We start from the raw sequence: 14,876 nt of genomic DNA, 5'->3' as shown, positions 1-14,876 counted from the left end.
TCCCTATATCTCGTCCTATTACTCCATATAACCTCTCCTATATCTCCTCCTATTAGTCCATATAACATCTCCCTGTATCTCCTCCTATTACTCCATATAACCTCTCCCTATATTTCCTCCTATTACTCCATATAACCTCTCCCTATATCTCCTCCTATTACTCCATATAACCTCTCCCTATATCTCCTCCTATTACTCCATATAACCTCTCCTATATCTCCTCCTATTACGCCATATAACCTCTCCCTATATCTCATCCTATTACTCCATATAACCTCTCCCTATATCTCCTCCTATTACTCCATATGACCTCTCCTATATCTCCTCCTATTACTCCATATAAAGTCTCCCTATAGCTCCTCCTATTACTCCATATAACCTCTCCCTATATCTCCTCCTATTACTCCATATAACCTCTCCCTATATCTCCTCCTATTACTCCATATAACCTCTCCCTATATCTCCTCCTATTACTCCATATAACCTCTCCCTTTATCTCCTCCTATTACTCCATATAACCTCTCCCTATATCTCCTCCTATTACTCCATATAACCTCTCCCTATATCTCCTCCTATTACTCCATGTGACCTCTCCCTATATCTCCTCCTATTACTCCATATAACTTCTCCTGTATCTCCTCCTATTACTCCATATAACCTCTCCCTATATCTCCTCCTATTACTCCATATAACCTCTCCCTATATCGCCTCCTATTACTCCATGTGACCTCTCCCTATATCTCCTCCTATTACTCCATATAAGGTCTCCCTATATCTCCTCCTATTACTCCATATAACTGTTAGGGATCTGCCAGGTACTTCATCTAGCTATACTCCTGGGATTAATCAATCCACACCTGAGGCCAGACCTGTTCGACTGACACCATCTCCCACCAACCAGGGTGGCAGGCTCAGGAGTGGGAGAGCCTATCGCGGCCTGGTCTCTCGGAGTTAGCTCCGCCCCCTGCCCTTTATTACCTGCCCTGTGCTCTCCCTCAGTGCTTGTAATTCTTTTGGATTCCTGGCCCCACTGCTGCTTGCTCCAGCCTGCTTCTGCCGTGCTTCTGCCTTGCTGCAGTTCTGCTTGACCTGCTTTGCTTGCCCTGGCTTGCTTCAGTCTCCGTGCCCGCTCGGGTGTACTCACTTCGTCCTGGTCCTGACTGTTCGTTCGCCGCCCCGTTTCCTCGTGGCGTTCCGTGGCTACTGCCCCTTCCCTTGCGTGTTCCCTGTTTGTCTTCCAGTGCACTTAGCCAGCGTAGGGACCGCCGCCCAGTTGTACCTCGTCGCCTAGGGCGGGTCGTTGCAAGTAGGCAGGGACAGGGCGGTGGGTAGATTAGGGCTCACTTTCCCTTCACCTCCTTCCTGCCATTACATAATTACAAGCCCTTACCTAGTCTACCCTTTCTCCTACGCTGACGCTATCATGGACCCCCTTGAGACCCTGACCCAGCAGATGCAGGGCCTCTCCCTACAGGTCCAGGCCCTGGCCCAAAGGGTCAACCAGGGTGACGCTGCTTTAGTAGTACCCCTCACCTCACCTCTAGAACCCGACCTCAAGTTACCTGACCGGTTTTCAGGGGACCGTAAGACGTTTCTCTCCTTCCGGGAGAGTTGCAGACTGTATTTCCGCCTAAAGCCCCACTCCTCAGGTTCCGAGAACCAGCGGGTGGGTATCATCATATCCCGACTCCAGGAAGGGCCCCAAGAGTGGGCCTTCTCCTTGGCTCCTGACGCCCCTGAACTTTCCTCTGTTGATCGTTTTTTCTCTGCCCTCGGACTCATTTACGACGAGACTGACAGGACTGCTTTAGCCGAGAGTCAGCTGGTGACCTTACGTCAGGGTAGGAGACCGGTTGAGGAATACTGTTCTGATTTTAGGAAGTGGTGCGTAGCTTCTCAGTGGAACGATCCGGCCCTAAGGTGCCAGTTTAGGTTAGGATTATCTGACGCCCTGAAGGATCTGCTGGTTAGCTACCCCTCGCCTGACTCCCTTGACCAGGTTATGGCCCTAGCAGTACGACTTGACCGACGTCTCAGGGAACGTCAGCTAGAACACTTCAGTGTGCTCCCCTCTGACTTTTCTGCGATTCCCCCCGAGGTCCCGTCTCCTCGCCCCTCCACGGAGGACTCGGAGGTACCTATGCAACTCGGGGCCTCCATGTCCCCTCGACAACGTAGGGAGTTTCGCAGAATGAATGGTCTCTGCTTCTACTGTGGGGACGACAAGCATCTACTGAACACCTGTCCCAGGCGCAAGAATAAGAAGCCGGAAAACTTCCGCGCCTAAGTGATCATCGGGGAGGTCACTTGGGCGCACAGGTATTTCCCGTTAATGTGAAACGCAATAAAATTTTGCTTCCCTTTCAGGTCTCGTTTGCTGGCCGGTCTGCCACGGGCAGTGCTTTCGTGGATTCTGGCTCATCTGCTAATATCATGTCTGTGGAATTTGCTATGTCTCTAAAGATGCCTTGTATTGATTTACCTTATCCTATCCCTGTAGTAGGAATCGACTCAACCCCCCTTGCTAATGGTTATTTTACTCAGCATACTCCTGTTTTTGAACTCCTGGTTGGCTCCATGCATTTGGAGCAGTGCTCTGTACTGGTGATGCAGGGATTATCGTCTGATCTGGTATTAGGTCTTCCCTGGTTGCAGTTGCATAATCCCACGTTTGATTGGAATACTGGGGATCTCACCAAATGGGGTAGTGAATGTCTGATGTCATGTCTTTCTGTTAACTCTATTTCTCCCCGGGAGGAGGTAAACACGCTTCCTGAGTTTGTTCAGGACTTCGCCGATGTGTTTTCCAAGGAGGCCTCCGAGGTGTTGCCCCCCCATAGAGATTACGATTGCGCTATCGATTTGGTGCCTGGTGCCAAGCTTCCTAAGGGTAGGATATTTAATCTTTCATGTCCTGAACGTGAAGCGATGAGGGTATATATCCAAGAATGCCTGGCCAAGGGTTTCATTCGCCCCTCGACTTCTCCTGTAGGTGCTGGCTTCTTCTTCGTGGGGAAGAAGGATGGTGGTCTTAGGCCGTGCATTGATTATCGTAACCTGAATAAGGTCACCGTAAGGAACCAGTACCCACTTCCTTTGATTCCGGATCTTTTTAATCAGGTTCAGGGAGCCCAGTGGTTTTCTAAGTTCGATCTACGGGGGCATATAACCTTATCCGCATCAAAGAGGGGGATGAGTGGAAAACTGCGTTCAACACACCCGAGGGTCATTTCGAATACCTGGTCATGCCCTTTGGGTTGTGTAATGCCCCTGCTGTCTTCCAGAATTTTATTAATGAAATCCTGAGAGAGTACCTGGGTAATTTTCTTGTTGTGTACCTTGATGACATACTGGTGTTTTCCAAGGACTGGTCCTCCCACGTGGAGCATGTCAGGAAGGTGCTCCAGGTCCTTCGGGAGAATAATCTGTTTGCTAAGACTGAAAAATGTGTCTTTGGGGTACAGGAGATACCATTTTTAGGGCAAATCCTCACTCCTCATGAATTCCGCATGGACCCTGCCAAGGTTCAAGCTGTGGCGGAATGGGTCCAACCTGCCTCCCTTAAGGCGTTACAGTGTTTTTTAGGGTTCGCCAACTATTACAGGAGATTTATTGCCAACTTCTCGGTCGTCGCTAAGCCTCTTACGGACCTCACCCGCAAGGGTGCCGATGTCCTCCATTGGCCCCCTGAGGCCGTCCAGGCCTTTGAGACTCTCAAGAAGTGCTTTATCTCGGCCCCCGTGCTGATTCAGCCCAACCAAGAGGAGCCATTTATTGTGGAGGTTGACGCTTCCGAGGTGGGAGTGGGGGCCGTCTTGTCCCAGGGTACCAGCTCCCTCACCCATCTCCGCCCCTGTGCTTACTTCTCTAGGAAGTTTTCGCCCACGGAGAGTAACTATGATATTGGCAACCGCGAACTTCTAGCCATTAAATGGGCGCTTGAGGAGTGGCGGCACTTCCTGGAGGGGGCCAGACACCAGGTAACGGTCCTTACGGATCACAAGAATCTGGTTTTCCTAGAATCGGCCCGGAGGCTTAATCCTAGACAAGCTCGGTGGGCACTATTCTTTACCAGATTTAATTTCTTGGTTACCTATAGGGCTGGGTCCAAGAATATTAAGGCTGACGCTCTGTCACGTAGTTTCATGGCCAATCCTCCTTCCGAGAAGGATTCCGCTTGTATTTTACCCCCTGGTATAATCGTCTCTGCCACGGATTCTGATTTAGCTTCTGATATCGCGGCTGATCAGGGTGCAGCTCCCGGGAACGTCCCTGGGGACAAACTGTTTGTTCCCCTGCAATACCGGCTGAGGGTACTCAGGGAAAACCATGACTCCGCTCTATCTGGTCATCCTGGCATCTTGGGCACCAAACACCTCATTACCAGAAACTATTGGTGGCCTGGGTTGCCTAAAGATGTTAGGGCTTACGTCGCCGCTTGTGAGGTTTGCGCTAGGTCCAAAACCCCTAGGTCCCGACCTGCGGGCCTACTACGTTCCTTGCCCATTCCCCAGAGACCTTGGACCCATATCTCCATGGATTTTATCACCGATTTGCCTCCATCTCAGGGCAAGTCGGTGGTGTGGGTGGTAGTCGACCGCTTCAGCAAGATGTGCCACTTTGTGCCCCTTAAGAAGCTACCTAACGCCAAGACGTTAGCTTCTTTGTTCGTGAAACACATCCTGCGTCTCAATGGGGCCCCAGTCAATATCGTTTCTGACAGAGGGGTACAATTTGTTTCCTTATTTTGGAGAGCTTTTTGTAAAAAGTTGGAGATTGATCTGTCCTTCTCCTCCGCCTTCCATCCCGAAACTAATGGCCAAACGGAAAGGACCAACCGATCCCTGGAACAATATTTAAGGTGTTTCATCTCGGACTGTCAATTCGATTGGGTCTCATTCCTTCCCCTTGCTGAATTTTCCCTGAATAACCGGGTCAGTAACTCGTCAGGGGTCTCCCCGTTTTTCTGTAATTTCGGGTTTAACCCAAGGTTCTCCTCCGTCTCCCCTGGTTGTTCCAATAATCCTGAGGTAGAGGAGGTTCATCGGGAACTGTGCACTGTCTGGGCCCAGGTTCAGAAGAACCTAGAAGCGTCCCAGAGCGCACAAAAGATTCAGGCGGATAGTAGACGTTCTGCTAACCCCCGGTTTGTCGTCGGGGATTTGGTCTGGTTGTCGTCCAGGAACTTGCGCCTTAAGGTCCCGTCCAGGAAGTTTGCTCCCCGATTCATTGGACCTTATAAGATCATTGAAGTCCTCAACCCTGTATCCTTCCGTCTGGAGCTCCCCCCATCCTTTCGCATACATGACGTCTTCCATGCCTCCCTCCTTAAACGCTGCTCCCCGTCCTGGTCCCCCTCGAGGATACCTCCTGTTCCCGTTCTCACCCCTGAGGGGGTGGAATTCGAGGTGGCCAAGATTATGGACAGTAGGATGGTCCAGGGCTCCCTCCAGTACCTGGTCCATTGGAAAGGATACGGGCCGGAGGAGAGGACTTGGGTACCTGCCCGTGATGTTCACGCTGGGGTATTGATCAGGAGGTTCCACCTCCTCTTCCCCACTAAACCGGGTCCCCTTAGTAAGGGTCCGGTGGCCCCTCATAAAAGGGGGAGTACTGTTAGGGATCTGCCAGGTACTTCATCTAGCTATACTCCTGGGATTAATCAATCCACACCTGAGGCCAGACCTGTTCGACTGACACCATCTCCCACCAACCAGGGTGGCAGGCTCAGGAGTGGGAGAGCCTATCGCGGCCTGGTGTCTCGGAGTTAGCTCCGCCCCCTGCCCTTTATTACCTGCGCTGTGCTCTCCCTCAGTGCTTGTAATTCTTTTGGATTCCTGGCCCCACTGCTGCTTGCTCCAGCCTGCTTCTGCCGTGCTTCTGCCTTGCTGCAGTTCTGCTTGACCTGCTTTGCTTGCCCTGGCTTGCTTCTGTCTTCGTGCCCGCTCGGGTGTACTCACTTCGTCCTGGTCCTGACTGTTCGTTCGCCGCCCCGTTTCCTCGTGGCGTTCCGTGGCTACTGCCCCTTCCCTTGCGTGTTCCCTGTTTGTCTTCCAGTGCACTTAGCCAGCGTAGGGACCGCCGCCCAGTTGTACCTCGTCGCCTAGGGCGGGTCGTTGCAAGTAGGCAGGGACAGGGCGGTGGGTAGATTAGGGCTCACTTTCCCTTCACCTCCTTCCTGCCATTACAATAACATCTCCATATATCTCCTCCTATTACTCCATATAACCTCTCCATATATCTCCTCATAGTACTCCATATAACCTCTCCCTATATCCCCTCCTATTACTCCATATAACCTCTCCCTATATCTCCTCCTATTACTCCATATAACCTCTCCCTATATCTCCTCCTATTACTCCATATAACCTCTCCCTATGTCTCCTCCTATTACTCCATTATAACCTCTCCTATATCTCCTCCTATTACTCCATATAACCTCTCCTATATCTCCTCCTATTACTCCATATAACCTCTCCCTATATCTCCTTCTATTACTCCATATAACCTCCCCTATATCTCCTCCTATTACTCCATATAACCTCCCCCTATATCTCCTCCTATTACTCCATATAACCTCTCCTATATCTCCTCCTATTACTCCATATAACCTCTCCTATATCTCCTCCTATTACTCCATATAACCTCTCCCTATATCTCCTCCTATTACTTTCTATAGCCTCTCTATTAGTTGACATAACTACTACTTTTCTGTATTTCTACAGATCTCCGGATACATTGTCTCCCAGTGTCCGTGATCCTCCTAGAATGAATGGTGATTTGACTTTGCCCTCACCTGAGTACCCGACACATCGATCATTAGAAACAGGTGAGTGAAGGTGTGTGATATCTGGGCTGCGTTTGGGATTTATAATCTAAGATGGAAAAATAATAAAGTGTGCTTTTACTGAATACAACATTATGAAATGTAGAAAATACTAAGGGAAGAGTTGATGTTTGTAGATATTTTAAAGTAAACGATGAAGTCTGAGAGTGGACCTCATTTACTAAAACTTACAAAAAAGCAAGGATTGTTGCCGTGAGTGGCCTTAAAGAGGCTCTGTCACCAGATTTTGCAACCCCTATCTGCTATTGCATGTGATCGGCGCTGCAATGTAGATTACAGTAACGTTTTTATTTTTTAAAAACGAGCATTTTTGGCCAAGTTATGACCATTTTCGTATTTATGCAAATGAGGCTTGCAAAAGTACAACTGGGCGTGTTGAAAAGTAAAAGTACAACTGGGCGTGTATTATGTGCGTACATCGGGGCGTGTTTACTACTTTTACTAGCTGGGCTTTCTGATGAGAAGTATCATCCACTTCTCTTCACAACGCCCAGCTTCTGGCAGTGCAGATCTGTGACGTCACTCACAGGTCCTGCATCGTGTCGGCACCAGAGGCTACAGTTGATTCTGCAGCAGCATCAGCATTTGCAGGTAAGTAGCTACATCGACTTACCTGCAAACGCCGATGCTGCTGCAGAATCATCTGTAGCCTCTGGTGCCGGTGTCCTCGCTCGTCTGACATGATGCAGGACCTGTGAGTGACGACACAGCGTGATCTCTGGAGAACGCCGCTGTGTCTGCACTGCCAGAAGCTGGGCGTTGTGAAGAGAAGTGGATGATACTTCTATACACAACGCCCAGCTAGTAAAAGTAGTAAACACGCCCCGATGTACGCACATAATACACGCCCAGTTGTACTTTTACACCAATCTGCAGCTGCATGTAGCCAAAACCTTGTCTCTGTTGCAGAGGTCTTACTTCTAGGCAGCACTTCTCACACTATAAATGTCACTCATGCATCAGCCAGACTAGTCTGTTTAACTCCTTAATGACCGGGCATGTTTGTACCTTAATGACCAAGCCAGATTTGTCAAATCTGGTATGTCTGACTTTATCAGAGAATAACTCTGTGAAAGTTTTGAATATCCAAGTAATTCTGACATTGTTTTTTCGTCACATGTTGTACTTTGTTTTAGTGGTAAAAGTAGACTGATACGATTTGCGGAAATTAATTAAAAAATAGAGAAATTGAAGAAATTTTGTAATAATTATCATTTTTCCCTATTTTTAACTGCAATATGTCACATATGTACATACATACTGCACAATTTTTTAAATTAAATATATATTTCCATCTCTTTACTCTATTTTGGCAGCACTTTTGAAAAAAAAATTTTTTTTTCCAGCAATTTGGAAGACTTACAAGTTTAGTAATCATTTTATACATTTTGAAGTACATTTTGTTTTCCTGCACCAAGCCAGGTTTTCAGAGGCTCATAGGTGTCAGAATGGTGGAAACCCCCACAAGTGACACCATTTTGAAAACTACACCCCTTAAGGTATTTATTAAGGGGTGTTTTAAGTATTTTGACCCCACAGTTTTTTTGTAAGAATTCATGCAAAGCAGGCGTAAAAAAATATAATTTCACTTTTTTCATAAAAGTATCACTTTGAAGACCGATTTCTGTGTAAAGTGACCATGAGAATGAAGAAACACACCCCAAAATATATCACCCTGTTTCTCCTGTTTTCAAAAATGCCCCCATTGTGACTCTAATGCATTGCTTGGACACACGACAGGGCCCGAAAGGGAGGGAGCACCCGGAGGCTTTCAGGACTCATATTTTGCTTGAAAATGTTTTAGGCCCCACTGTACATTTGGAGAGGCTTTGAGCTGCCAGAACGATAGAAACTGCCCATAAACGACCCCATTTCGAAAACTAGACCCCTTAAGGTATTTATCTAGGGGTATAGTAAGCATTTTGACCACACAGGTTTTTCGCTAAATATATTGGAATTAGTCTGTAAAAATTAAAATGTACTTTTTTTCTGAAACAACATAGAAATTTTTATTATTTACAAGGAATAACGAAGAAAATGCACCCCAACATTTGTAAAGCAATGTCTCCCGATTACGACAATACCCCATATGTGGTAATAAACTGCTGTTTGGACCCACAGCAGGGCTCAGAAGGGAAGGAGTGCCATTTGGATTTATGATTTTGCTGGAATGGTTTTCGGTGCCATGTCGCATTCGCAATGCACTGGAGGGACCAAAACAGTGGAAACCCACCAAAAGTGACCCCATTTTGGAAAAACCTTCAAGGAATTTTTCTAGGGGTATAGTGAGCATTTACACCCCACGGGTCTTTTGCAGAGTTTATTAGAATTAGGGCGCGAAAATTAATATCAACATTTTTTCCACTAAAATGTTGCATTTTCTCATTTTCACAAGGGATAAAGGAGGAAAAAAACAACCATTTTTTATAAAGCAATTTCTCCCGAGTACGGAAATACCCCACATGGGGTCATACGTTTTTTCATTAGAAATGAATTAACCCTTTCAGGACTGATCCATTTTTTGCTTTCATATTTTAGATTTTCACTCCCCGCTTTCCAAGAGCCCTAACTTTTTTATTTTTCCATCAATAGAGCGGTGTGTGGCTTATTTCTTGCGGGAGGAGCTGCAGTTTTTATTGGTACCATTTTGGGTTACGTGCGATTTATTTTTTTTTATCACTTTTTGTTCCATTTTTTTGCAATCCTGAGCAAAAAACAGGAATTCTGACACTGTTTTTTAGGTTTTCTTTTTGCGGCGCTCACCGTACGCTATAAATGACATTTTTACTTTATTCTGCGGGTTGGTACGGTTACGGCAATACCATATATTTATAGGTTTGGTCCTTTTTTTTAGCGTTTGCGCAATAAAATGACTTATTTATAAACAAAAAAAATTCTGTGTCACCATATTCTGAGAGCCATAATTTTTTTATTTTTTTTGTCAAAAAAGCTGTGTAAGGGCTTGTTTTTTGCGGGACGGATAGAAGTTTTTATTGGTACTATTTTTGGGAACATGCGACTTTTTGATCACTTTTTATTCTTTATTTTGGGAGGGGTGGTGACCAAAAAAATTGTGATACTGTCGTCGTTTTTTATTGATTTTTTTGGGGGTGTTCATCGTGCGGGGAAAATAACATTACAGTTTTATAGTTGGGGTCGTTACGAACGCGGTGATACCAGATATGTGTACTTTTTTAACGTGTTCATTTTTTTTCTATAATAAAAGTTTTATTATAGGAAAAAAAGCAGTTCATGTTTATATCACTTCTAACTTTTATTTTTACACTTTTTTTAAAACATTTTTATTACTTTTTTTTACTTTTTTAACTTGTCCCACTAGGGGACACTTAGTCTTGCAGCTTTGATCGCTGCTAGAGTACATTACACTACACACGTAGTGTAATGTACGCTAACTGTCATTGTGACGTGACTGTCACACTGACAGGAAGCAGAGGAGGAACGGCCGGAGGCTGTTCCTCCGAGGCTTCCGTACATGGCAACCCGGAGGTCATTATCTGACCTCCGATTGCCGTGACAAGCATCGGTAGCCCCCACGATCACTTCTTGGGGGCTGCCGATGTGCTTCAAACCACTTAAATGCGGCGACGGCCATCCGTCGCCGCACTTAAGGGGTTAACTGCCGAAAGCAGCGGCGATGGTCCGCTGTCCGGCGAGACTGATGTCTCAGCTGTCTAGGACAGCTGTCAGCGCGCGTCTGTCACTCTGTGTTTACACAGAGTGACAGTTTGAAATGCGGACGAAAATGCACGTCCTGGTGCGGGAACTAGCAGCCGACCAGGACGTGCATTTTCGTCCTTGGTCGTGAAAGGGTTAAGCAGCTTTCATTCCCTCTCTCCCAGCAGGAAGTCCCAGCACAACCTTAAGTTTCAGCTGTAGTATGCAGTCCACTAATTTTTCTGTGATATGAAGTGAAGTTGTACTCTTGACTGACAGGGTGCAGGGTTTTCAATTATATTTCACACTGCTGCAAATGTCTTTGCTTACTGTTCATAATCCAGTGTTTTATATTGAAACTTTTATGTTTACAATCCAGGGGCAACATAAAATCTTTATAAACCGTTTCGCAAAATGTTAGAAACACAAGTAAATAATTCACATTATTTTAAGATGTTTATTACTTGTTTTTGCTTACTAGTTTCAACATCAGACCTCAGAATTCCTATACAGATGTAGCCAAATTTATCTTGACTCTGATAACTTGCTGCAGCGTGATATCACGCAACAAAAGCCATTGAAAAGTCATGTTAAAGTTTCTTGGCACTGTGTATTATATGCGCTAAAAGTCCAGATAAAGATTACATCTGTATATTCCAATAGATATTTTTACTTCCTTTAATATTCAGGCTCCATCTTCCCTCACTCATATACAGTACGGTGAGCGCCCTCCTCCTGCAGAGTCTTAACTGATATAATGATAATGGCTCACTGCTTCCATTATAGGAGATATTTTAATATCTTGTCCTGCATACTCATATTGTGACTTAGAGGCAGAACTTGAAGCTGCTGGGCCCCCCACCTACCATGTGTGGTATGTGGTAGAAGGGCCTTTGAGTCCCCTCAGGCACGAGGGTCCGAGTGTAACTACTACTACCTCTGCATCCCCTAAAGCTACATCCCTGCAAACATTTTCTAATATGTTCATGTTCTCATGCATGTCTACAAATGACACAAGCATTGCACCAACACAACCAGGGTTTACCCACCCAAGTTTTATTACATGTGTATATAGGAACCCCAACATTCACAAGAACAGGCTATCTTTAGTGGAACTGGAAGATACAGAAAGTTCAGTTTGCTTAAAGTCATGAAGCTGAGCTGAAGATTAAATGCAGAATACAAAAGCACAAAGCGAAAACCGCAAATGTGTTCTGCATTCAGAAGCTAAATAGGTTTTTACAGCTTTTGCGCTCTGCTCATACTGCATATCTCTTTTCCTTTAGTATGACACCATCTAGTGGAGAAACTGGATATAACTGGACTCTTATCAATCACTATACATAACCCTATGATCAGAGTTGTAGCTATAGGGGTGAGTGGTAGCAGTCGCACATCCACATAACTAAACACCAGTATTTTAAATGGCACATGGTAGGTGGGGGCCTAGTTATACATTTTTCATTGGGGCCCAGGAGTTTAGGATTACACCTCTGTATATGTCTATGATATTGCCTTAAAGCTTTTTATCACCATAGACATTTGTAGTATGGTATATCCACTTCTAAGATCCCTACTTATTGGGATTATGGGGGTCTCCTGACACCCCTCTCGTCGTGTAAGGCATCTGCGGCATCCAGGCAGAGATTGAATGGAGAGTTGGCCATTAATGTCCACAGCTCTCTCCATTCTCCTAATAGGTGAGAGTCTGAGAGGTGGGACCCCCACCTATAAGACATTTATTGCATATCCTGTGGTGGGAAAACCCTTTTAAGGAGAATGTTTCACTACGTTATCAATGTTATGTATGTGTAATGTATAAGTATATATTTTCTTGAACACTTACTGAGACTAAGTAAACCTATAGGAGTATTCTGCTCAATCCTAGGCAGCTTCCCCAGTACAACATGGGCATTGTGTTATATAAAGTCTAAGGCCATGTTCACATGCAGCGGAAAATGTCTATTTTTATTGAAAATTTGGCCACGGCTTTCATCCTTTGCATTGTGTCGAGTTAGTTGATACTGCAAGTCCATAAGAAAATCCATAACCGATAAGGCTTTTAGAAATCTGCAGCTTTCCCTCAGATCCATATTTATTGCCTTTCTGTAGCTTGTGAATAGGGTTTAATAAAATCCTGCAAACTAACTAAATCCCCTAACATTGCTCAAATAAACATAGTGTCAGAAAACTGCTTGCATGCAGTTAGCATTTGTACCACTAGATGGCAGGATGCATTTGTTTGATTATTTTATTTGGCGTGTAGCGCTAATTACAATTGTTTCCTTTTTTCAGACATTGAAATGCCCATTTGTAAATCACTAGAAAGTATTGATGAATGTTTTCCACCACCGCCGGCCATTGACAATGAAGAACAACATTCAATATGGTCAATAGGAAATGGTATGTAATCATAAATTTGATCCAGCCCCCTACCTATATAACCTGACCCCCCAGGATCTGAATGGTCGGGAGCTGTACATAAGTTTTGTCTCACACATGGATTGTAAGAGGAGCTTAAATGAGTTTTCCTGGATAAAACATTGATGGCCAATATTTAGTATAGGTTATTAATGTGTGATCAATGGACCCCCATGGATCCTCTGAGACCCCCACGATCAGCAGAATGAAGAGTCTGTGAATACCTTAGCATGGAGCATATAGGAGATGGCTGATGGAGCATGTGCCCCGTGCTGATTACCAGGGGCGCCAAGAAGCCACTCTGCCTTGGCCAGGGCATTTAGATACAGGGCTAGGGCAGCATACTCAATCTTTACTCCAGGTGAAGCAAATCCTAGATACGACTTGGCCTCTTCACTGCAGTACCTAGAAAAACAACGCTGTCTATGTTCCAGGGAGTTCCACTCCATGAGATAGATAGATAGATAGATAGATAGATAGATAGATAGATAGATAGATAGATAGATAGATAGATAGATAGATAGATAGATAGATAGATATTATTTATTGAATTATTTGCTTGCAGGTTTTCCATCCCCAGTGTGCACACAATATTTGGCTGATGATCTTCTACCACCTCCGGCTCCAGACTATGAAATGTCACATATCTTTTGGCCGGCGGATAATGGTATGACAAGCTTAGATATATCTTTATATTTCCATGTTTTATATACATCTTTGTTTGTGTCACCGTTTATTGCACAAATATTTATTTCTGTCCCTTTTGAAACCACCATGGAAAATATCACAGGAAATATAACACACGATCGTTGCTATATGCATTGGGACCACTAGATGTCAGTATAAGAAAAGGCTGTTCATTAGGACCCCAGCTCGGCCTCCCGCCCCCCCCCCTCATTAGTTAGTAAGGACAGCTGTTAACAAAAAGTGTCTCTTGCTCTGGGGGAAACGGCCTATACATGTATTTATTAATCTGAATGGCCGCATTGGAGGATAATCATTAGGGCGGTTCGGGCGGACTCAGATATAAATGAATATTATAGGCTACAGGCCACGTTAGGCCTGCAGCCTATAAGGCGCTGGGAAGACTCCCTGCGCAGGCCGGCGTGATGAGGTACTTCATCACGCCGGTCTGCGCATGCCTCTAGTCCGGAGGATTCACATGTGTCCAGTTTGAGCGGCCACCGCGGGAACGGGTCAAGGTAAGTAGAATATATTTTCTTTTTTTTAGGTTTGGGTAGCGCTGTGTATATATTCAAGGAGGGGGGGAGTGCTCCGTGACACTATATACAAGGGGGGGGGGTTCTCCGTTACACTATATACAAGGGGGAGTGCTGGGTGGCCCTATATACAAGGTGGAGGGTAGTGCTGTGTGGGCCTATATACAAGGGGGAGGGAAGTGCTGTGTGACACTATATACAAAGGGGGGGTGCGCAGTGACGCTATATACAAGGGGGAAGTTCTCCGTTACACTATATACAAGGGGGCAGTGCTGTGTGACCCTATATACAAGGGGAGAGGGGAGCGCTGTGTGACCCTATATACAAGGGGAGAGGGGAGCGCTGTGTGACCCTATACACAAGGGGAGAGGGGAGCGCTGTGTGGCACTATATGCAAAGGGGAGAGCGCTGTGTGCACTATATACAAGGGGGGAGCGCTATGTGGCCCTATATACAAGGGGGAGTGCTGTGTGGTCCTATATACAAAGGGGGAGTGCTGTGTAACACTATATACAAGGGGGGAGCACTGTGTAACACTATGTACAAAGGGGGAGGGCTGTGTAGCACTATATAAAAGGGGAGGCTGTTTAGCACTATCCACAGCGGTATGTGTGTGGCGCTCTTTACAGGGGGCTCTGTGGCGCTATTTAAAAGAGGGGGAGGGCTGTGTGGCGCTCTCTACAGGGGGTCTGTATGGCGCTATCTATAGGGGG

The 14,876-nt window shown here is 45.7% G+C and overlaps 1 protein-coding gene across 1 annotated transcript in view; it reads left to right on the top strand.

Moving 5' to 3' along the window:
- Positions 1-14,876, top strand: part of ABI3 (ABI family member 3) — a 32,320-nt gene that overhangs the window by 10,180 nt on the left and 7,264 nt on the right. Inside the window, exons 6-8 of the mRNA XM_075846794.1 lie at positions 6,726-6,829; positions 12,818-12,925; positions 13,509-13,610. Coding sequence (XP_075702909.1) covers positions 6,726-6,829; positions 12,818-12,925; positions 13,509-13,610 — 314 coding nt within the window. The remainder of the gene's footprint in view (positions 1-6,725; positions 6,830-12,817; positions 12,926-13,508; positions 13,611-14,876) is intronic.

Source organism: Rhinoderma darwinii, chromosome 13 (genome assembly GCF_050947455.1).
Source record: "Rhinoderma darwinii isolate aRhiDar2 chromosome 13, aRhiDar2.hap1, whole genome shotgun sequence".
Taxonomy (NCBI): Eukaryota; Metazoa; Chordata; class Amphibia; order Anura; family Rhinodermatidae; genus Rhinoderma; species Rhinoderma darwinii.
The sequence above is the reverse complement of the archived record's forward strand: the minus strand, read 5'-3'. Positions and strand labels throughout refer to the sequence as shown.